The 25,777-nt window shown below is 35.7% G+C and overlaps 1 protein-coding gene across 1 annotated transcript in view; it reads right to left on the reverse strand.

Annotated features, from left to right (window-relative positions):
* Nucleotides 1-25,777, reverse strand: part of ASCC3 (activating signal cointegrator 1 complex subunit 3) — a 251,823-nt gene that overhangs the window by 138,382 nt on the left and 87,664 nt on the right. The window contains exons 11-13 of the mRNA XM_036380163.2: nt 20,339-20,503; nt 7,600-7,776; nt 4,412-4,483 (exon numbers count right to left, since the gene is read on the reverse strand). Coding sequence (XP_036236056.1) covers nt 4,412-4,483; nt 7,600-7,776; nt 20,339-20,503 — 414 coding nt within the window. The remainder of the gene's footprint in view (nt 1-4,411; nt 4,484-7,599; nt 7,777-20,338; nt 20,504-25,777) is intronic.

Here is a 25,777-nt window from a genome sequence, read left to right on the forward strand (position 1 = left end):
GACCTTGCAGCTGTGATTGCCTAGGCCAGCAGATTAACAGTATGGGAAATCTTATATATTATGTTTTCTGCTGTTTATCCTCTGTTTTGAGAAGTAGAATACCTGTGTTGAGATGGCATAGGTGTTCACAGAGACTTGGAGGCACTCTCATGGACAAGCCTGAGATTGCTGTCCTGGGAGAGAGCTCAAAGCTCAGAAATCATAAAAAGCACATGAAGATCACAGCAGGGTGGTACAATAAGTGGCAGAGGGGTGCAAACAGCAGCCCCAGTGCCCATCAGAAGGGCTGAGCCTGGCAGTGCCTGTGCTGCCCCTCCTGTGTCGCTGCTGCCCAGGTGCTGCTTCAGCATCCTCCAGTTAGCGAGGTAATGAAAAAAATTAACTCTTCACATTTCAGCCTGGGTTTGTGCTTGTTCTGGCCACCTGCCTCTTTCAACACACACCCAGCCAGAAATGCAATGTTTCAGTTTATTATAAAAATTATGCTGGCAAGTGCACTCTTCAGTCACTGTCTTTGCTGATCTCATGAGGTTCTCCACAGGCTGTCTCAGAAAGGTGCCACTTGCACCCCTGATCTTGTTGCCATTAGATGCCCTTCTCACAGGGCTGTAAAATGTGAATTTTTTCAGCCTTGTATCTGAAATAATTCTTTTGGTTGATGTGGTCCACTACTGGTGACTGTCTGAAATAATACAGCTGTAATAACACTGAGGGAATGATAATTTTCAGTCCCCTAGCCTTCACCTAGATTTAAGTGAAGAGCATCCTGGAAGAGAAAAGCTGGAAAAATACTCCACCTGCAACTGAGCATGGAGTCATATTTTCTGACAAAGGGTGCACAATTTTTTTCTTTCTTAATTTAAAGTACCTTTGGTTTATTAAGAGGTAGAAATAAAACTCTGACAGTGCAAATTAGTCCAGGAATATCTAATATATTTTTAGATTATATCAGAACATAGATAATTTAAAGTATGACATGAAAACAAATATTCACCAACTAATATCAAGCATGGAAGGACAGTCCTAGAAGGACAGTCCTTTTTCTCACTTAAAGCTGTCTTAGGAGGTAGATCTGCCAGAGAAAACTTCCAACAGATTTCTATACTGTTAGCAATCCTTCCAAATGAGCACACTGATTTGAAAGTACTTGGAAACCTTTGGGACATTTTCTGATCTTTTTTAGTCACAACAGGAAGTTTCTGTAACAAAAACCCCAGAAAAGCCAGTAGGGCAAGCCATTTATCAAACTTCCTCAAGTTAAACAAGAGGAGAATTGTGCTATAAGACAAATGTTATTGTTTCAGTTGCATTTGGTAATTCAAAGTGAAGCCTACAAATGAGATATCTCATTAGTTTGAGCAGATGGATCAAAATTAAAGACTGAATCACCAATTCTTAATTTCCCAGTAGCCAGGAAGAGCTGGAAGTCTTGCAGAGGATGAATGTTGGAAAATCAACATAAAAAGCTTCTCTCCATCTGTCAAAACACATGCCTATAGAATGCAACTACTCCTACCAACCTCAGCCTTAAAAAATGAAAATACACATATATCTAATAAAAACACATGGACATGTAACTCTAGCCAAACATCACACTACAATATGACAGTGACACATCAGCATGAATTCCATAAGAGTAAATTATTCAGTTCTGCTATGATAGAATTCTTGGAGAATGAACAGAACAATAGATAAACAGTGCTGAATTTAATTCATTAAGACATTCCAAAGACTCTGGTCAAGAATCTTAAAAGACACAACATTGTGAAAACTTGATGGCCACAGGAAAATCTACATTAACTCAAGCAACTTTAGTGAAGGAAAGTGCTTTTCTCTGTTTCTGGTATTTCCTTCTTGCATTTCAGCATAAAACAGAACAGAAGTTTTAGGCTCTCTGGAGCATTGCTAATGAGATCTGTGTCTGTCATACGTTATTGCCTGAATAGGTATAAAATCTCATCCGTGTCCTGAATGTCATACAGACACACAACACCTATGGAAATTTCTTCCTAAGTATTTGGGGGGAAGTGATGAAAATATCCTTTTAAGAAATATATTTAGAAGCAACCACAGCTTTGTTAAAAACCATATGAAGTTTGTACATATATAATGTTAATAAATACAAGTTTTTCAGATAACATCAGCTAAGAAAGGTAACAGAGCATGATGATAACAGCCTATGGTGAATGTGGACACAAGGTGATGGGTTTCTACAAAGCTAGAAAATCAAAGGGCATTCTCAAAATTGTGAAAAGACACTGAAGAAAACCTTTCTAATGTAGTATTAATCATATTTGCTCACAATATTCATCTTCCACTATGGGGTAGGCATCTCAATGTAAATATATCTACATGACCTTTTTTTTGTTTCCACTTTTTAAACATCTGCAGTTGGTCTAATGATTAGATAGATCATTTGTCATAGCAGACTCATTAAATGGAAAACTTAAATTTTTCATCTGGTACAGTACTACATATTATAATTAGACAATGAGCTGATGTGCTTGATTCTGCATGGTCAAAGCCTGTATACTGGCACTTGCATTTAATTAATCTCAGGTTATTATATTTTGTTTAATAAATATCAAGACCAATATGAATTAAAGAGTCCCAAGAGAAGTCCAGTGTAACTGGTTGCTATTTACATGCTCTAAATGAGAGTTCTGCAACACAGCAGAATGAACACTTTGAAACAAAGAAAATTTACAACCATATGAATGAAATTAACCAAAGTGGTCTGAAATCAAACCAGCATTTATATAGCAAGAGAAACCACACTTCTGCTTTGTCCAAAATTACACTTATATGGCTGTTGGTTTGAAATACAATTTTCAGAAACTGAGATCAGCAACAGTGTCCTTTGCTGAAACTGTAACATTAAGGAGACTACAATTCTCTTCACCTGTTAAAACTGCAGCTCATGCCTTAAAACAAAACAGTCATGCATTCAGCTGCTAGCACAAAAATCAAAACTATTCTCAAGAAAAGCTACAAAAACATCTCCTACTAGAATTGAACAACTTACTGTATTTGAATCTTTTCAAATAACATCATATATGTTTGCAGTCACTTTTTTCCTCAGTGTGAAGAAAAGAGAGGGGAAGAAAGGTGCAGTAAATATGCCAAAATGGCATACAGACTCCCTGCTGGGAATCCAAGATACATTACTTAGATACTAGTGATTTAAAGACTCTGCCACTTGCACTTCAGCAAGTGAAAATAAACAAAATCAAAACAAGAAATGAAAGATAAGAAACTAAATGCACTTCAGTGTTAGGAATATGGTAATGTTTTTGCATAATCGACAAGGAGGAGAACCCGACCAAAAGTTCCCTTGGTGCTGCTAAAAAATTTAATTAACAGTCTTCACTCAGGAAAATAACAATATTTCCATAAGTAATCTTCATGAAAGTTTTCTGAATGTAACAACAATAACTGATATCAACAAGAGGAGATAAGTGAAGAAGAAGAATGGAGTTAAAGCAAGGCAGTGGGGCAGGAGGACGAGAAGGCTGCTGCTGAAGTATTTTTTCCCTTCCCAAGTCATAAAACAATTGTTCATCTTTCAAAAAACACAAGGAATTTTTTTGTGAAAACCAAAAAAATGTGCACTTCTTACTGCAACTGTACAGGATAGACTTTCCTTCTTTTATATAAATGTTATTTACTGAAAAGACCCCTCAAGCATCATAGAGCACTAGCATTTGTTGTTGCTTTGAAGAGGTGCCATACCTGCTTTATGTGCAAAGTTCTAACAAAAAAGAGACATTGTGTGGGAGTAATTTAGGACCACAATCATACCAGAATGAGAAACTATTCAGGCAAATGAGTTAGGCCCATATTCTTAGTTTAGGGGAATGTCAGACTTGAAAATTCAGTGCAGAAACCTCTATTGTAAGGAAAAATGAAGGATTACTTCCTTTAAAAAGAAAACAAAACACAAACCCCAGGATATTTCAAATGACTTATGCTGAGCCCTTACACACCATGTCTTGAACACTGAGCAATTCTCATCTCTCATCTCTAACACAAAAGACAAGAATTTGAAAGATATAGGAAAGGCTAAGAAGAATTATTAAGTGCTCCATTTTCGATTTTTTTATTCTTAAAGTATACCCGTTGTAAGGTCTCTAAAGTACTGACCTAAATTGCCTTGTAATTTAAAAAAAAGAGACATAAATACACATTAATTACTTTACAGATATATAAAGAACTGGGAATTTTGACCTCTGTTAGAAGCTAACACTATTTAGTCAGTTTACATTTTCTTGCATGCTGTTTCTATGAAGTGTTTGTAGGGTTAGAGGCTACCTCTGAAGTGACATATAAAAGAATAATTCTCAATACATCCCTGTGATGATTTAAATTTTTTATGTATGTTCTAATGTAAAGTAAACTAAAAAATAGATACCTGGTGTCCAGCCATTATTTGCTTCAGTACACTTTCATAACATACTTCATCCATATGATTCAGCTGCTGCACCTGAAAAAGAAACATCACATCCATATTAAAATAATTTCTATCTTTACAGATTATCTACTATGTATCAAGCAATTTAGAGTGATCCATGAAAAATAAATTTGATTATGCCATTAAATTTACAGTATATCAATTCCCATTCCAACAATAGCATTTTAGTTTTAAACTCAGAAATAAAACATAAAGTATGAGTAAGGGCAGTTAAGACAAAATTTATTATGTGACTTTGCTGGTGTTTTTAAATGACCAAAGAGAAGTAACCCAGTTCTTTAATTTATCTGTTTCATATTAGGCAATCTTACTTCTACAAGATTTTGAGGAAATATCAATTTAATATATCTTGTCTAGAATTAAGAGTTTCTATTTGGCATATAAAAATAGTTTTTACATTGCATGCATATATATTTTTCTATATCCAGAAAATTACTGATAGCTTTTTTGCCATATGAGATTTCTTCATAGCTGGGTCATGCACAGAGAACATTGTAAGTACCATGTAGAGAGTTTCCAATTATAGATAAATAAAATGTTTAAGGAATATTCCAGTTGAAATAAAGAATATTGTTCAATCTAAAGATTTTTTTTCTATTTCTTTAATGTATTACAATATAAAGAGCATATATCTACTTGAATGCACTTCAGTATTAACGTTGCAACAAATCAAAATAACTAAATAAAGTCCAATATCGTAGCAATAATTCCATTCTTCATTTGTGCATTTGTGTCTTACAACCGAATTGTTCTGGCACAAAGAAATGTTCTACATAAGCAAAGCAGGTACATATTTCAAAATGGAAATTTAATACTGGGACTTAATACTAGAATAGATGAAAGTTCAAAAACAAAGCTTTAAAACAGCTTTATAGGTAAGAGAACATTTGTCTTCCAAACAGTACAAATATAGTAATAAAAAAATAAGAAAATATGGGCACATGTGCTAAAGACGAGTACTCAGTCTAATTATTCTTAAATTCAGAAGTCAGCATTTTACCAAATATTTTTTTTTCAAATAATAGCAAGTGAAAATCATTAAGGAGAAACTGACAAGAGCAGTGCATGAAGACACATGAACATATATACATACATACACATACCATAAAATTAACTTTACATATTCTTCACATTTATACCTATAGACAAAAACATAAGCATACCTAAAGAAAGAGGACTGATATTAAAGAAAAATATCTGACATTAACATCTGACATCAGACCTTGATTGAACAAGTCAAACCTTAGTCTTGGTGCCATATGCTCCAAGAATTTCAACACAGAGAGTTTTAAGAGCTTTTCTGGATAACTTCTATGCATAATAAATACATCATGCTGTCCTTGCCTTTGAAAGCTTGCCTACAGTTTGCACGTGGCTCTGTAAATTGATAATCGGTTCCAAAATTTGGGGGAGGTTTTTTTTGGATGCGGGATTTCAGCAAACTGTGGCAAAGCCTTTACCTAAAGTAAGTAAAAGTGAGTCTTCTATCTCCTGCAACTCATTAGTGCCTATGGACACAGCACTGACTGCACTTGCTGATGGTCTGCAATAAAAGCTTTTGATCGTGGACTTTCTTACATTGCTTTCCTCCTCTCATCAAGACCACAAGGATGTTGATATTGGCAATAATTAGGCAGCTTCAGTATTAGTATTATACTGAATACAATCCTTTTTCAAAGGGGCTTAATACTTAATACTTCTATTGTCTGCTTGCTGTAAAATGTATTATCTTGATTGTAAAATATTTTTTGCTATGTGAAATTGTAATGACAATCTTCTGAAAAATAAAAGAATATCTCCTGACTGTAGTATTATCAAAACAGGTATTTACATTTCAGAATAACTATTACCTCCTAATATTTCCTCATCTCCTTATGCTTCTTTGGAAAATTACTGTTTTTAAATAATTTCAAATTTTAGGAGATTTATTTATAGCTTTGATTTTTTGAATCCTAAATGCATTCTAAAGTGAGTTGGAAGAAAGGGAGTATTTTCTCTTTTCTTACTATATAGAGAAGATAAACTAAATATTAGAGTCAAGTAGCAGTGAAAGATGAATTGAAAGTAACAGCAAGTAAGAGTGAAGGTATTAAAAGCAATTAATGAAGACTAAAATATGCAAATAATGGTAAGCACCATATGGCAAACTAGTCTTATGCATATAGATTTGAAACATATCCCCACAATTGTAAAATAAATTCCTCTCCTGCACTGCAGATGGAATGACTACTGAAATAACCTAGTAAGAAAGGCAATATCCATTTTTACAAAAACTAAATAAAATGCTATGATTGATTAAGCCACGAAATTAACTTCTGATTGAAAATGTCTTGATTTCTATTAATTTAAATCACATGTGAACAATATTTTTTGAAAAGTTTAACTACATAAACTTTAATTATAAGATAATGAGATGCATGGGAAATCTATGTAAAGTGTTTGTATAAATTCCTGTATTTAAAGAATACAGGAATTTACACATCAAGTGTCACTGTACTAATGATTTTTAATAAGAATATTATACCTGACTATTTGTCTTAATGCTTCCCAAAATGAGCAATAGCACAAAGAGTAAAGAAGCTTATTTAGGGGTTACTTTAAATACAGTTTCTATCAAATATGTACATATGATAATTAATGGCTTAGCATGCTAAGGTTTTCATCAGTAACTTTAGTATTAATGCATGTGTATATATATGTATATATCCCCATTAAAAAATTTAGTATTTTTCTTATAGAATTCCTCATGCATCCTTACAGCCAAATAAGATGCACCACATGGAAACCTGCAATGCAAGAGGCAGAATAATCAGCTGCTAATATGACTCTGCAGTTGAAGGTGATGATTTCTTCTTCACCAAGCAAGATTTAGCAGTAAAGAAGAGGCAATGCAAAGTTAAATAACTTTGTATCCAACTGCAACAAGGCCTGCTTACAAGTATGGTAAACTGAAGAAAGAAGATTCTTAAAGCACCTCTCAATTATGTACATCTTTATACCAAAGAAAATATGCTTCAAAAAACACCTGTAGTATAATAAACAAGTACCCCATGCACATACATACATGAAGCATGGTCAAAAAGAGACCACAAACAGCAACCCTTTCTCAGGCATTCACAATTCCTTACCTTGTTGGTTGTCTTGATCCCTATAAAGGTTTGTCCCAGAGGTACGGGTCGGAAACGGCCATCAAAGTAGAATAATCCAATGTAGGGATTGACGTGCAGAAATGTAGCAACATCAAGATAATTGGGTAATGTGGCTGAAAGGCCCAAAATCCTAATCATGCTTTGAGTAGATTCAACCTATTAAAAAATCATAAAAACTGTAAATTTTCCAAGTGTTGTAAGCCAAGGAATCAAGCAGAGAGTTTTAAAACATCCCTTATAAAACATTAATGTGAAAGAAACAGATAACACTTGCTACAAAAGGTGAACAATACATGTGAGTTGGTGATTATCCTGTATTGAAGAAACCAGTGCATTCTGCAATTCCATCAAATCTTGCTTATTCATCTTTCTATTTTATTGTACTTTTGCCCTCCAAAAAGTGAGCTAGTCATTAACTGACATGGAGGAACAATAGCAGAAAACTGGCTTTGTTAAGAAGTCCAATTTATAAGCAAAACTGTGACACTGATTTGGTCTTTTCTTCCTTACTCCACATCAGACCACTGTTCTGGAAAGAAAAAGGAATTTAATTTGTGCCACTCCTCCATCTTAGGTTTTTGTTTCCACTACTCTCTTAGACAATGTATTCTAGTTCTCTGTAACTGGCATTTTATTCTAATTTCTCCTTTTTAAAAATCTTTAATTCCTCAAATGTTTGGTTTACATGCCTTCTCATTTAATAAGGGACAGAAATGGTGCTCTACAACTAAATGTTCTGTTCCATACAAGAGCCTGCATATTATATGTATTTTCAGGTAATTTTCAAAAAGAATGAAAGCACACAGAAGACCTGAATGAAAAAAGTACACAAAAATTTTCCCATTTCCTTCTGGAACATTAGGAGCTGCGTAGGCTGGCTCACAACTAGCATAATTATTTAAAACCAGAGTTCACAGTAATTTTATTATAAAGCCTTTTTAGACACTGTAACTGAAGCCAACATATAACGTTCTCAACTAGTCTCAAATGGGTGAATGTCTCAAGATGAGTAAGGCTGGTAAATTCCACCTGGCTAAATCCTATTCAAAAAATATGAGGTTTTACTTCGATTTTGATTTACTCACCTGTTTTGAGTTCAAGTGAAAGGAATGCAATTAAAACAGTTAAATTAAAAGTTTTCAAAATAGATGATTAAAAAGTAAAGAGAGCATTCTCAAGGAAGACAAAATAATACCACACCATAACTCAGACCTGAAGAATAGGAAGCACACCAAAATATTAAACTAAATCTTAAAATGAACCACGGACCCAAACACCACAGACCAAGTAAACCGCTACATTGCCTGGTAACAGACATGTTCTATGGCAAAATTCTGGACACTAAAACTGTGGCTGCAAACAAATTAATGACACAGAAAAGCTGCAGACGCATTTTGCACTTGCACATGAGCAGTTTTCCAAAGCAAAGCTCCATGTACAATAAAATATGATATGTAAATGCAAGCTAGGAAAAATGAGATTTCATTTTCTGAAGTCTTCCATCTACAGGGAACAAAAGCAGTGTTTAAGAGCACAAAGAAGTTTTCTCACTTCTTATACAACTTTTTTTGGCTGGATTATGTGATGACCTAAGGGCTACAGCCATCATCAAGCACATAGTTCTGAGGTGTTTGAGGTTTGGGGTTTTTTTGAGAGGTAGAGGAGGTGTGCAGGGTGGGTTGTTTCCTCCTTTTTCTGTTTGGGTTTTTCTGGTTTTGGCATGGTCCCATGGAGTGCCACATCCTTCTGCACTGACCTTAGTGTCTGCAGTGCTGTTTCCCATGTTTTTTCCCTCCCATCTGCTACACTGTTTTTACCCTTTCTTAGCCATGCTTTACCAGAGGTGCCACCACCTCTGGCTGGTCGGAGCCCCCTGTAAGTGGCCACATCTGGCTCGCTGAGCCACGGCCATCCCTCCCCACAGTCACACTGCAGCCAACACCTGGGCACCTGTGGGGCAAAGCTCTTCATTTACTCAGTGCTTATACACTCTATTTTTAAGCTTGGATCTGTAAGCACAATTACCACTTGCTGATATATGTACCCTGTAGATTGTTCACAATTGCCTAATAAGTACAGCAATCTTAAAGTGTAACTGAGCTCCCATCTGGAAAACATTACTTGATTTTGCTAAATTCAATAACAATATTTTTTTTTCAAATCTCCTAAGAGCCTGAAAGCACTAGTTTGAAAGTATGCTGGCTTCCATCTGAAGGCAAGAAAGCATTTCAAGTATTTAAAGTATTTAAACAATTAACAAGAACATTGCTTAATTACCATGGACATATGTATTTTTACAGCAATTAAATGTAAGATGTTTTTTCAAAGATTTCTTTTAAAATAAAAACAGTGCCTAGAGAACAGTTACAATTTCCTGAGAGTTGCCACTTTCAAAACCAAAGTAAAACAAAGAAGCCACTTCATGTCGCTGACCTGGCAGGTGACCCTGGAGCTAAGGATCTTTTTGAGAACCCTGAATTAACATTCCACATGACAACTGAAGCTGACAGCTAACACAAGCAAGTAATTAAGATTATTAATATATTTAGAGCACATTTTTTAAACTCCTTCCACTAGACCAGGTTGTTCAGAGTCCCAGCACTACAAGAGATAGGACATCCACATCTCTGGGAAACTTATTCCAATGCCTCATTCCCTACACAGTCAAGAACATCTTCCTAATATCTAAACAAAACCCACACTTAGTTTAAAGCCAATCCCCCTTGTCTTATCACTACTTGCCCTTGTAACAAGTCCCTCTTCAGCTTTCTTTTAAGTGCCCTTCAGGTACTGAAAGGTAGTAAGATGACCCAGGTGCCTTTGTTTATTGAGGCTGAACACTCCCAGTTCTCACAGCCTTTTCCCAAGGGGAAGGTACTCCATCCCTCTAATCATCTTAATAAGACTCTAAATCATTCCATCAATTTCCTTGAGATCTTCTGAGGCCATGAAAACAAAAAAAATCTTTATTTTTTTACAATCTACTTTCGTATTTGCTCACCAAAAATATATAAAATTTATATAAATATATAAAATAAGATGCAAAAAGAGGGACACTTACACTAAAATAAAAAATGTATCAAAACAATCCTTCAAATTATTTTATGTCCAGATCAAATTCAAACCTATGTGTTTAGTTTATGCACATCATTGCATACTGATAGAAAACAAGGGGCTTTCATTCTTTTAATTATACATGGCAATATAAAACCAGCAGTGACTAAAACTGTGCTAAGCTTAAAAATAAAAAAACAGGACTACCTGAATATGCAACTGTAACACGATTTATTTTTTGCATTCTCTCTGTGATTATAATTCAGTTTCAACTATGTATCTATTATTCATCTATCCAAGCACTACAGAAATTTGATTTTCCATAATGGCTTATAGAATTCCATCACATTTTTATAACAGAGTTCTCTGCATACATTTTTTGACTACTTTTCTGACTTCTCCTTGAAGACCAAGCACTAACATATTTTACTCTCAGGTGCTTCTAAAGAACAATAAGCCTTGAAAGTGTACAGATGCCTTTTGTAAATACAGATCATTCAAAAATTAGTATTTTTCAACTACTGGACCACTTATTATTTGATCCTAGAACTCCCAACTAGAGATTATGCCTTCATATACAAGAAACCATGAACCCACAGCCTTTCCCTGAAATGGCAGTAGAAATTACTGATAACACAATTAGGATGACAAAGTTTTCTGTTTACATTGCGTATTGGAGGCTGGTGGTAGGCAGCTAAGTGCCTTTTCTTCACTACTGAAGCTCAGCCTCTAACATTTCATTCTTTATATGTGTTTAATTATCCCAGTAAAATAATAAGCACCATTTGAAACTTAGGAGGCTTTCCTTGAAAACCTGAACTGACACAGTATTTGCACACCAGGTTCTTTAAAAGCCTTACTATGTTTTACTGGTTTGATGTCACGCTGGAAACGAGAAATAAAACTGACATTGCTATATTTAATTGACATGTTTAACTAGTATATCTAATTCAGAAACATTCTTGATGGCATGTGGAGAATTGACAGCATTCACAGAACACAATTACCACACCATGAAATTCCATGTATGCAGAAAAAATAATCAGAAGATAGCTATCCCAGTATCGATTTCCACGCAAGCATCATCTGCGTTTACGCTGTAAATGATGAAGGATCAGGTATGGCAAGTGCCTCTCTGGATTGTAAATTGATCACAGCAGGATCATTTCCTTCTAATAGGTTTTTAGATTTGCATATCGCTACATTACAGCCGCCACTTGAGAGCATACAGTGTGTGCATAGAGATACTCTTTTATCTGACTTCTAAAGTTCTTCCTGAACTTTTTGATCTTGGCAGCCTTCCCATTTCCATATATTAAAATATCACATTCACAGAATGAATTACAATCAAGCTGGAAATCGTACCTCTGATTGTTCAACTTGAGCACAGAATTAAGCGCAGCAGACAAGTTTACACATTTTAATCTTTGAAGAATTGTCTGCTGGTTAGAAATTAATCTGATATTCAGATGACCCAGGATCAGTTCAACACTCCCTCTGCAGTCAGTCTTTATGCCCTTCAGATGTACACTAAAGACAGGATACTCAGAAAATTAGACACAAGCATGTCTCAGCTTTTAGTGCAGATGTGCAAGAAGATGAACCTTAAATTATGTCCCCTGTTCAGTGGTAGTAATAATGAAGTACTACATATGGGGGTTCACATTAGTTATTAGTTGGATACTATCCTACACACAGAACGCATCACAGGATCTGTGCTCTTGATCTAAAACAAAGGAGAAAAAGAAATGGAAAAAGAATTGAGTAGGGCTCAGAACATTAAAAAAGAAATAAAAATCAATGCTTTAAAATTATTAAGCAGGAAGTTTGTTAGAATATTTCATCAGTGTTTATTTGTTTATTGCTTGCTAGTAATGAAAGAGTTAAATTGTCAATAAGTCCACATAGGTGCAGTTGTCTAGTTTTAAGAACAGAAATGGAAAAAACCAGTGAAATTGCAAAACCTAAGTACATAGTAAAAATGCAATTACTAATACAGTTTTGAAGATTCTATATAGGACGTTATCTACAACTCACTCTGCACAGAATGCATTTGTTACTAGGCAACCATCTAGTTAAGTAATTTTATTAGTTTTACTCTGCATCCAATGAACCCTGAAAATACTGCGATCTCAGTCCTCCATTTAGAATATACTTTAAAATCTAGAGGTACTGAAAAAATGTAACCACACAGAAAGCACCATCAGAAGCCATATTATTCTCCCTCGGCTAAATATTAGGTATGCATTACTTTGTCTTAAGAAATGACATTTTGCATATATCTATTAAGAGATTTTTATACCTGGCACAGTGTCAGTTTTTCCCGACTGACAGAATGCCTTTTCATGCTCTGCTTACTGTTTTGTTTCCTAAACTAAGAAACAAAAAATATCTCTGAACCTTTCTACAAATTAGTTTCACTGCTTTACCATAATATGAAAGACCACAAAATGTATGACAATCACTATTACATTTTAAACTCCACAGGTGTGTCACTAAACTGGAAAACAGTAACCTATCAGTAATAAAAAATGAGATGCAGAATGACTTCCTGACATCCCTTCCATGCACAATAAGAGAAAAGCTTCTGAAAATTAATCAAAATGTCTGATACATAACATTTTCCAAACAATGGAGATTAGATTTTATTTCAAAAAAGTAGTTTTTAAAAAGTAATTTTTTACACAACAAAAGATAACAAGATAGACTCATGTAAGATTCCTTAGACATACGGCTGCACGACATACTGCCTAAAAATAGCATCACAGAGTAGCAAGAAAACATGTATTAAATTTATCACAAGCTGATGAACTGACAGATTTTAAAAGAACTTATAATTGAAAAATAGCCATTAAAAAGGGATTCCTCTAATTGCTTTTTAAGCCCAACTCTACTCAATAATTTTATTGATGATATGCAGTACAAAACAAGAAAGTGTTAGTAACAAGAAAGGCAGTGGATTGGCAGAATTAATATAACTGATGTGTGTCTCAGCCATACAGATAAATCTAGGCTGATAGCCCCATTCAAACTAAATTTCTTTTCACTTAGCTCATTCTATAACATGCCATAGCTGCAAAATGAAACACTGTTCTCAGGAAACATTCTTACATCAATGAGCTAATCCTGCAGCAGCTATTAAGAGGTTTGTCTGAGGATTTAACAAACAAGTACCTGAATGCAAGCTCTGAAGATGTGTGAACAAATTAAATACATGCAGTTCTTAAAGGTAGGTATAAAAGGGATAGAAATGCATAATTGAAGGGAATCTCTCTACCTCTGTATCTGCCAGAACCAAACTAAAACAGAAGTTTTATCTATATCCAGTTCTGCTGACATGTTTTACAAATACAATCATGAATATAGGAAAGTCTAGTGAAAAGAGACCTCACAACACTAGAGTTTGAAGTGGAAAAATTATTGCAGGAGGCTTCAGTAACCTTGTTTGGTTTATCCTTTAATAAAAGATGGTAGGTAACTTGGTTAGTTTATATGTGGAATATCAAAGAGACAAAAGACTAATAGAAGTCACTTCAGAGAGAACTGAAGAACCCAATGAAATGCCACTGTCATTCTAGTCCCAAAAAGACCCTTATAAGAACTACAGGGGGCCACCATTTCATAAAAGATAGATATAAGCAGCTGGTTTTATGTCACTGGCTATCAATCTTGACCTTTTTTTTTAAACTGATCAAATTATCAAAGCCAAGAATGGGATTCCAAGCACATAAAAATTCCTAATTTGATAACAAGTAGACATTTGGCTTTGGGTGAGAGACATCTGAACTTGTTTGCCAATGATCTCTAGTAAGAGGTAAAAGGGTGAACGAAAGGGACAGAAAAAAAATAGGTAGAGGAAATAATAAGGCACTACAGATATTGAAAATGCAAAGAAAAACCAAAGAAAACTACATTACAACTGAAAGGAAAAGCTCCTTAAATAGGGGAGCATGAGCAAAGAAAGCTCAGAAAGGAAACATGAGAATTTCCAGGGGAAGAAGAGCTCACACATCTTGTGACCACTGCAGTCAAAGCTGCCTTTGATCTTCACTTCCCCAACAAGCTCCTCCTTTCTTGATGAGAAAAAGGTGCAGCACAGCACCTCTGCTTGTGGAGTCCTCTGTTGCCTGGAGGAGGCCTTTCTCATCAATGTATTCCAGGAATCTCTTCTATTCCTTGTACTGCTGTGTTAGCCCATCTATACTAAATTTGTTGATCTAATACAAAGACATAAAGCAACTGAATCTTTAACTTGAAAAATGAGACAGTTCTGAGAACAATATTTGTATGTCTAAGATGGCAGCTTTGGTATCCCAAAATCTGAGAAAGCTTTTAATATGGATTTTCTTTTATTAAATTTATCATTCACACATTGAGAACAGGTATCAAAACTTGTATATAACTCAAGTGTAGTTTTCAGTATGCTTTTTTTGTGAAAAAATACCCATAAGCAGCAAGGAAGTAATCAAAATCTCTGAATAATTATAACAAAATACTTCAGTGGCCTGTAAAAACTGTAAATTTTTTTCTTTCAAGCTAATAACCTTAGTATATTACAGTAGTGTGGAAAGTTTGATTAAAAAGTTTAAGCATTTCAGTTTTACATCTGCATTATGCTCTGGACTAAAACTTTAAACATCAAAGCTATAAATTGGATTCAAATAAGTTGTTTGATGTTATACCTACAGTATATAACAGAGCTCAGAGCAATTTTCCCACCAAAATGTTTAGCAAAGTCAATTTAAATCACTTGCAAAAACATTCTCTAAAATTTGAAAAGTGCAAACATGCACAAATATGCCCTTCATTCTGCTATGAGTAAAACTGTCAGCAATTCCAATATATACACTCCTTCCAGGTTTAAATAAAACCTAATTCTAAAAAATGCCATAAGTTAAAACGAGCGTGTTAAAGTCTTACAGTAAGTGGTGTGACTCAGTGCTCATCCGGGGGAAACTACATCAATCATTCAAGTATTTTGAGGTACAAATTAGGACAGACCTGTGAATGCATCAGGATATTCCTGCTTTAAGAATGCATTTGGATAGCTGTATTTTTACCTCATATCAATACAGATCTCAAAACATATTTTTCTTGCACAGTTGTAGGCCCAAGTATCTAGTTGAATACTAATTCTTAAGAAGACAAAACCCCAATCCACTGTCTTTTTTTTCTGTTGTACACCATCTAATCACAATAGCCCTCATACCTCCAATGAAACAAGAGATGCTTAGTCTCTAAGACAGGAAAACAAACCCTGCAAAAGGTAAAAGGCACTACACTGTGCATCCTGACCTGCACAGCAATCATGACATTGTCTCATATACAAGCTAGGGAAGTATGATTCAGATGGAACTTCAGGTACATGCATTATTAGAGTTGTTATTAGTGATTTATGGAAAAGGCTGAAGTAGTATTCAAGAAATTTATCATGGTTCTGTTCTAGAAGTGATAAAAGAAATGACTGTTCCAGGTCAGATCAAAAATTATACTGTTTGAATGCACTGTCTCCTGCAGGAGTGTCATGGTTTGACACTGGCACAATGCCAGTGCCCCCATGAAGATACCTTCTCCCTGGTTTCTGCTGTGAGATGTGACCAGGAATAAGCAAAGCAGGCTCCTACTTAGGGAAAAAGAACCAGAACTTTATTAACTACTCTACAACTACAGATAAAAAGGAACACACACACAGGGAAAATGAAAACTTCACAAGTGCATTTCCTCCTCCCCCCCACCAAATTTCCAACACAATACATTTGGTTCCTCAAATCACCAACTCTCGGTCCAGCACCACCTTTTAGACAATCAATCCTCAGTTCATCAAGAGGAGAGGAGTCCTTCTTGTGCCATGGACTTCCCCTGGAAACACAGCTGAAGCCTCGTGTGTTTCTGTGTCACTCGTGGCACCGCCCGGAGTACATCTGCCGTCGTGACTTCTTCCTTTTCATGTCCAGTGCTCTCACCACTGAACACGGACCAGAGCTGCTTCTAGGGTTGTCTTTTAAGGATGCTCTGTCCCGATCCAAAAAAGGCACAGTCTCTCCTTTGGGACACCTGTCCCCACAATCTCTCCTTTGGGACACCTGTCCCCCCCATATTTTCACCCCCTGGGGCCGAGGGGCATCAACACTGAACCCTCTTGGTTCTGAGGCCATTGCCTCCCCCTAGAATGCAGTCTCTGTGTCACAAGGAACATGGTTCTGTCCATGGCTATACAAAAAGAGTCCAGCAAAAGCCACTCCATCATCTCTTCTCACTAGGATTCTTCTCTATTCTTCTACTATCTCTCGCTCACCCAGACCTCTCTCACACTGGCCCATTTCCTTCCTCATCTTCCACTCTATCTTCTAGAAAAGGTCAATGTTCTGTAAAGTTCTCATTCTCCAAAAAGGGGTTAAAAGCTCCTACAAGCGGCCGGCTGAACCCCCCCCTCTTCTCCGTCCCAGCCGTGCTGCCGGCACAGGCCCATGTTTATCAAGCTTCAAGGTTACAGTCCCAGGCAGCGGCTCTCTTTCTCTCTCTCTCTGTGTCTCTCAGTGGGGGCTGCCCGATGGCTCCCGGTGTCTCTCTCTCTCTCTGTGTCTCTCTTCCACCCTTCCACCCCGGGCTCAGGCCTACCTCTCTCGGCCACATGGCTTTCCCCTCCCCCTGCCCAGCCAGCAGCTGGGCCGGGGCAGAGACCCGAACTCTTTCCCGCCGGAAACCCAAGAGAACCCTCCCAGGGGAGAGCTCTGCTTTTAACCCCGTGTTCTCAGAGGCGTGTCCATGTCCCAATGGCCAGGTTAAATGCCAATATTAAAGTCTGAATATCCATTGGCCAAAAACACAGCATCTCAAAAAACACATTTCCTGTCAAACCACCACAAGGAGCCAAAAGTGACAGTACAGAAAGTGGGAAAATGTCAATGATATTTACCAGAATAGATCTCAGTTACTACAGCCTCCAGTTCTGATCTAGTGACTACTGCTCTGCAATGGATTTTGTTTTGAATTACTTGTCCCTCCACTACAAATGAAGAGAAAATAGTCAATATTTTGGATGTCTGAAACCAGTATACAAATCAGGTAATTGATTTCAGCAGTTATAACAGTGTTGTAATTGACATAAGGACATTTCAGATTAATATTGTCCTTGGGGTACTTTTTGTTTTTCAAGAAGTGAACAATTACTCTTACTTCCTGTGTGCATGAATACTGAACAAGTATGATATTTCTATAGATATCAATGAAAAGTAAGTTCTATAACTACTTTCAGGAAGGTTAGAGAGGAGATTGAAATCACTAAAGACAGAAGGATATTCTCCAGGGATGGGCTAAATATCCTGGCTTGTTTCATGCTCCAGGGGCATTTATGAATTTATACCAAAATACATAAAATTATGTATGGAATTATGGGCAAGGAACAAAACCAAGAAAATGCAACAATATATTTATTTTCCTCACAAAGTAATATTAAAACATTAGGTGTGATTTTTTTTACACTTTGAGCATATATAACAGTATTTTCACTAAATTCCAGGAAAATTCTTCTGAAATCAGATACATTATGTTATCTTTATTGACTGCAAAAAAGTTCCAGTAACTTCATAGCTGTGGATGTATACTGCAAACTTCATAGAACTATGCCTGCAAGCTCAGATGCTGAAGTATAACATTTCAGTGTAATTTTAAGAAGTATTCCTCTTATTATTTGTTTTCATATTAAAAAAACAAAACAACTTTACAAAACATCTCCTGTTTCTTTGTCCCTAGGCTCTCTGGGAAGCTTGCCATTTGAAATATTTTTGTCAGCGATTGTTTCCTACAGCAGAATTCCAAAAAATTCTAAAAGTAATTTTGCTTTCTTTCTAACTGTGAGTTTTTTCAGTGTACCTTTATACTGTAAATTTTCCCTCTCTTAAGCTACCTACTTGTAAAGATACATATGGGTCTCCGTTACTGTCTTTCTTATCAAATTAGAATAAATAAGGTGGTGAGATGGTCAGTTTCAAAACTTGTATATTGCTTTATTTCCCAACTGTTCCCTTAAGGAAGGGTTACAACTGGGTAGCTTCAGCTCCAGATGAATTAAATTCCAACTTGGTAGGTAAAACAAACCTTGAAATCCTAGGAGATTAAAACACCCTTTTTTAAAAGAGCTATTTTTGTAAATGAGTGCTGAAGCAAGATACTGCTGTTTTACATTAAATGCACTAAAGATAGGATTCAGTACCCAAAACATAATTGCCTCAGATTTTATGTTCCCTAAGTTACCTACACAGGCTTGACAGACACAAAAGGGAAGGATATAAGGGAGATTTGTGTCCAAACAAAGCAGAAATGGAATGCCAAGTTGAGTAATGTAGGACGGATAAAATGGCTCTCAACATCTATTTCGGACAGCTGAAGCCTATCTTACAAGTCTCACAAAATTTCACAGTAAGAAATGAATAAATCTTGCAATCTGACATGAAGAAAATGATTATCATGGTCACTGCTAAAATCTGAGATGGTTTACTATAAAGACACCTAAGGAAAAACAAGGTTATCAAAACCATTTAAGAAAGAAAATACAACATCAAACAGCTCAAGTTTAGCACCTTTGAGGTACTCTGAATTTTCTTCTAAAAAATTGTTACTTATATTGTTCTTTACACAGGAAGTTTACACTTGCTGTACCACATTAGAGCAGACATTCATTTCATTCTGTTCTTAGCAGGGTTGGAATCAGATGATTCAAAAAGCCTTAACAAGGTTAGTGTAGCCTTACCAAGGAAAAAAAGCATCTTGAAAGCTAAAATGCTTTAAATATTTAATACGCTACAAAGAGAGCCATAAAAACACCCGTTTCATTTTAATTTGCTACAGGTTACTTGTATGGATAGAGCTTTGCTCTTCATTAAAAAAAGACAAACAAAAATGCACTCAATCCTCCCTCTTCCCATAATTTCTTTTTCCAAAATCCTTCCTTTTTATTCATCTCCAAATTCCATATTTTACTTTACTTGTAGAAGCACATTGAGGCCAACTCAATAGCCACTATTGAGGCCAACCTCATTTATTGCCTAACTCTGAATTCTTCTTTTGTACAAGATTCAAGAAAAAAATCCCTTTTCTCCTTTTTTCCATTTCTAATCTTGGTATTTAGAAAATATCACTAAATCGTAGGGAAAAACAAAAGGACCATTGATGCTAGACTAAAATTATGTAGTATTTTTCTAGCAGTGCTGAAAGTTTTACCTAGATTTAAGACACTATTCTTAATTAAAACAAAAAAAGAAATTCTACTAGGAAAACTGCTAATTGAAAATAAGCATTCCTGGCAAGAAAATAATTTCAATTCTGATTGTGTTAAAACATTAGCCTGATTATTATTTGCTTAAAAATGTTTAATTTTCTTGTTACATGTACAGTAGAATAAATTAGGCAAATAAATTATAAGGAACAGAACTGTAATAAATTATGCATCTTAGGTATCTGAGAGTTGATATAATACAGAAAGAAAAGTAGAAGACAAAAAAAATCCACATTCTTTGTACACAGCTTTAAAACAGAACAGCTATAAAATAAATTGTAAACTGCCTAAGCATTTCTATTTAATTGTCTAAGCATGTTACTTTTTACAGCAACATCTATCTATTCTTGACCAAAACAAAATTATTTTGAAGATTTTTTTTACTCTTACCTGCCGTAAAGTACGTGCTACTATACTTTCGAGTACTGGTCCTCTGTCTTCATGCAGTAGATGAACTTCATCAAGAATCAAGAGTTTTACCAGCTGAGAGAGGGCTACATCACCAACACTTTTCCTTGTCACTACATCCCATTTCTCTGGAGTAGTCACAAGCATCTAGTGGAGTGGGGAAAAAAAAAAAGAAATATTAAGCATATGCAAATTTATAAAAATATAGTAATTTAACATACAGCAGAGTAAATGCAATGTAGAACTTGAACTTACCTTAAGTTTTACCCATTTTATATATGAGAGAGTTTGCTGCAGCTACATTGTTGGATGGCCATTAGTAGAATTCAGTATGGAAAACTATATGGAAATATCAACTAATAACTTCAAGCTGTGCCCCATTTGTATACATTTTCCACATGAAAACATTGAAACGGCTATCCAGAAGGAACTACTTATATAATCACTCAATGATTGTGTTTCACTAAAATAATCTGTGATAAAATATTTCTAACCTTCTTCACAGCACAGTAAACAACTAAGACCCTCCCCTCATACCTAAGCTTGACCCGATAGCTCCCAGTTGCCTATGAAATGCTTCCTCCCTAAGGCATACTTTCAAGTTGTACCTTTGGATATCTTAATCCTTGCACTGATAAAACAGATTTAACAACTTCCACCAGTCCTGGATATGGTAATTTCCAAACTTCATTGTTTCATGCAGATATGTCAGGCCGTTTCTCCAGCCTGTCAATGTCCCTCTCTTTGACAGCACAGTCCTCTGGTATATCAGCCTCTCCTCACTGTCTGCTCAGTCAACCCACACATCAACAAGCTTCTTTATGAGGATCTTACAGAAAACACTATCGACAGCTTTACTGAAACCTAGGTAGACAATATACACAGCTTTTCTCACGTCTACCCGGTCAGACATTTCTTGATAGAAACTTATGAAGCAGGCCAAGCATGACTTCCCCTTGCTGAAGTCAAGCACTCTATTCATGATAGGATTTTCCTGTCTGTCATGTACCTGGAAAATGTTTTAAGATTAGCTGTTCCATCACTTTCCCATATGAGGCTAACCAGCCAGGCATTCCATGGGTCCTACTTCTTGCCCTTGTTGAAGACAGGAGTGACATTTGACTTTCTCCAATCTTTGGTCCCTTCTCCCAGTTACAATGGCTGATCAAAGATTATCAAGAGTGACACTGCAGTGACAAGAGCCAGCTTCCTCAGCACTTGTGGATGCAAATCAATCAGACTATGGACATATTTGTCCCCTGTTCTCTTAAGGCCTGATCTTCTTCCACCAAGGGTACACTTTACTTTCCCCCAGTTGGTGGAATTCAGGATTCCTGAAGGCTGGCCTTGCTAGTAAAGACTGTGCAAAGGAGACATGCATTACTCAGCCTCTTCTGTGTCCTGTGCCATTCAGAGTCCCCCTGTCTCATTCAGCAATGGGCCCAGATTGTCCTTAGTCTTCCTTTTGTTGCCTATCTTGTTTTCTTTGACTCCTAAGCAGATTCTGTCTGGACTTCAGCTTTCCTAACTTCAATCCTGGATGGTCAGACAATGTCCCTGTATTCTTCCCACACTACATGTCCTTGCTCTCACTCCCTGTATGTAGGCTTCGTCTTTGTGTATGAACAACTTGTTCATTCCTGCAGGCCAAGCTCCTATTAATTCATTTTTGCCCAAGTTCCTATTCACTGGGATGGGTCTTGAACTTGCAAGAATATTAACCAGCTTTCTTGGTTTCTTGAACTCTCTCTTCCCTCCAGGTCCTTACCACATGGGACTTTTCCAAGCAGATCTCTGAAGTGGCCAAACTCTACTCTCCTGAAGCCCAGGGTTGTGAGCTTCCTTTCTGACCTGTTCCTCCTCCTCCTCCTTAGGATGCTGAACTCCAGCATCTCATTGTTGCTATGTCAAGTCTGTCTTCAATTTTGACACCTCAAACAAGTTCCTCCTTCTTTATGAGGTACAGCAAAGCACCTCTCCTCCAAGTCCTATCTACGCAGGGAGAAGTTCTCATCCAGAGCACTCCAGGACCCTCCTGGATTGCTTGTGCTGATGTTTCTTTCAAAATATTAAAAAAAATCTTTCTTACAAAACACATTTATGAATACTTTTTAATCTCTTAGTCTTCTCCCGCAAGATATTCTGATAGTATTTATTTATTCCCCTCAGAAAAATATTTTTCTCTGCACTGTCACACAATATTGTTCCAGTCCAATTATTTTACCATCAGAATATATCAGTCTTTACTAATTACCAAGAGCCATTCCTGAAGACACTTTGTGATATTACAGAAAAAAGATGTTAATTTCCTGCAACATTTAAAACTTTACACATGAAAGACTCACTGAGTCACTATTATCTCAGAGAGTGGTGGTATCCGGGGGGATATTTTCACGGTTTTTTTAAATATTACTGGGTGCATTTTGTTAGCAAATAGAGATTTTTCAAATGCTTGTACAAAATAGTAGGTGTAAAAATGTATGTCCATAACTTAGGAACTGAAATGTAACACTACTACAGATGCAGCTGTTAGCACTTTAAAATGAGCCATATCAACCACGAAATATTAGCAGCTGTACTTCCACAGAACATTAATTAGCAAACAGTGAGGAAATATATTTAGCAATGCATATTAAGGCTTTAAGGTGTGAAATACTACAAATGCAAGCTACTTAGCTAATTTGTTAAATCTAAATTGACAACATTCAGATCACAGCTTTTTTTTTTTTAATGTCAGTCATGTTATCAGGACACATATTTAAAATTGTATCATTAATTCTTCTGTTTCTGAGTGATGACTAAATATCCGTTATAATGGTGTTTTACTTTGATCTTATTTTAAAATAGCAATGTATGCAAAGCAATGACCTGAATTAAAAGCTATACCAAATGAGACAGTATATCAAGTAAGAAAAGAGATCTCCAGAGAATGTTTTGCTAGAGAATATTACATTTATTTTTCAGACAGAAATAACAGTTGGGGAAGAAATTTTCAAAAAAACCCACCCAAACAGATAAGCTTTGTAGTTGCAAATTATAAATTTAATTCAAATATATAAAATGTTATTTAAAAATATCAGCTAAAAGAAATTGCTATCAGCAAACACCAACAAAGATTATTTTCTCAATTAAAATATAAGACAGCATTATGAGTCATCTCATTATTAGTTTTAAATGCAGTAGTGGCATTTCTTTTTATAATTAATTTTCAGAGACAATATATATTATCCTTTAAGTTTAGAAACCAAAACTCAGATTCAGGAAATGGATTCTGCTTTTTGTTTGGGGGCAAGAGAAGGACACAGAAACCAAATATTAAAAAATCTTTTAAATATTTTTTTCTTTTACATGGACTTGAGTTCTCAGCATACTGAGAAGTGTGTTCATTTATATTGCTATCTCACCACTTCACCTCTTTCAGTATTGAAATAGCTAGAAAATAAAGTGTCACATTTGTTTAATGAACTGCAACTCATGCAAGATATTTCAATCTGGCTTTTGTATTAGGATACGGCTGAATAGAAATGGGTTAACTGTCAATATTCTTACTGTCGTGTTAAGGTTCTCTACGCACACACACTTCTCTTTTGCCAATGTATTTATGATTATCATTTGTTCTTCTACACTGACTTTTTCTGTTAGGGAAACATGGGCTTTTTACAAAGTCTCCAGTCTTAAGTGAGCATTCCCACTCAATTTCACTATTACACCAAAGTACTTACCTGTTTAAAAGAAATAATCCAAGTATTTCAACTCAAAATTATGTCATTTAGCTTTGGGGTTATCTAACATAACCCTAGATGGTTTCACATAATTTTCAGGTAAGATCTCAAACAAAAAGTTTTAATTATTTCACTTTGAAAAATTATGTCAAAAGGGACAACACTAACTGATAACTTCAACACCAATTTATAAGATTTCAAGAGATGGTGAAAATGCATTTTTCTACAATTGCATGATTTGCTAATTATTTTTGTCAGGTTCTCTTCAGTCCCCTGTGAAGCCAGGTTTCATGGTAAAAGGAAGTTACATTTTCACCACAGTTTCAGAAGATCAACATGTTGAAAATGCTGGGATTTGTCATTGTTTTGGGGGTTTTCTTAATCTGAAAAGGGTTATTGTCCTACTAAAATCAAATGATCTTCCAATTATTTCTAGGGGGCCAACATTCCTTTCTAGCAGTTGGCACAACCTGGAAAGTTTATGTTTTCAATAACTTACTCTCAATTATTTGAATTTCTTTGCTACTTTTAAGTTCTATCAAATACATTTTGCCCATGACTAGTATCTGTTTTCTGCTTGAATAATTAGGACACTCACTCTGAGCCTAGAAAAACTATTGTTAATTCCCTCAAATTTACACTCCCACAGGTCCAAACCACATATGTAAAGATTTCAGAACAAACTACATAAAAAACTTAGTTATAGCATGCCATACTACAAAATTCACTGCTTTTAAGTTCTTCAAGACCATTTTTAAGAACAGTTTTTAGCCATTTCAGCCTTTGTCTGTCACTCATCTGACCTGTCATCCCTTTCATATACACAACGAAAAATCTAAACTCAGATGCACACCCTACCTCATGCCCAATTTCTTGACTACTCTAGTTGCCATCAAATAATCAGAAAATGCTTGGATCACTCTTCCTATGTGCCAAATCATCATCCAACCAGGTATAAAGTACTGGTTGACTCAGATCTCAGCTTAAACATCAACTAGGATGATGGGAAAAAGCCCCATGCCCTATGCTTGAGGATGCTTAGTTAATTATGTGGTTACACAGATTTCTGTAACATAAAAAGTAGAAAAGCACCTTGTAATGAGACTGGGTATTCTGAGTATCAGCACCATTACAAAAATAAGCCTGCCTGATGCCATGCTGAAAACAGAGCAGCAGCAGCACACTGCCTTTACTTTGCACAAGATGGAAATATGGGTTCCTTTATCATATCAAAACAGTGAAAACATAGAATAGAATAGTACCACACACACTTTCATACATTTGACATATAAGGTTGAATTCATATTATCATACATGCTGAGCATTAGAATCTATTATTCTTTCTAGAAAGAAACTGTAGAATGAACTCATGAACAAATCCAGAGCCCTTTGCATCAGGAAATATTGTGGATGCCAAATGACCACAATAATAAAGGTTGTATGTTATGGGAAGGTTCCAAAATGAAATTATCTTCCCTAAGCTGGATCAAGATCCAGAAACATCATAACCATATGCCATCTCACACCTGCAGCACAATAGAGATATTTTCATATTTAAGATACCTAAATAAAAGCCCTATTTCCTCTTTGAAATCATCAAAATTCTGATAAATAAACAGCAAACATTTAATTTATTTTATATTTCTCTGGGAAGTTCACAATATTGCTTCTCAAAACATGGATTAAATCTGCAAGAAAT

The sequence above is a fragment of the Molothrus ater genome, chromosome 3 (assembly GCF_012460135.2).
Source record: "Molothrus ater isolate BHLD 08-10-18 breed brown headed cowbird chromosome 3, BPBGC_Mater_1.1, whole genome shotgun sequence".
NCBI lineage: Eukaryota > Metazoa > Chordata > Aves > Passeriformes > Icteridae > Molothrus > Molothrus ater.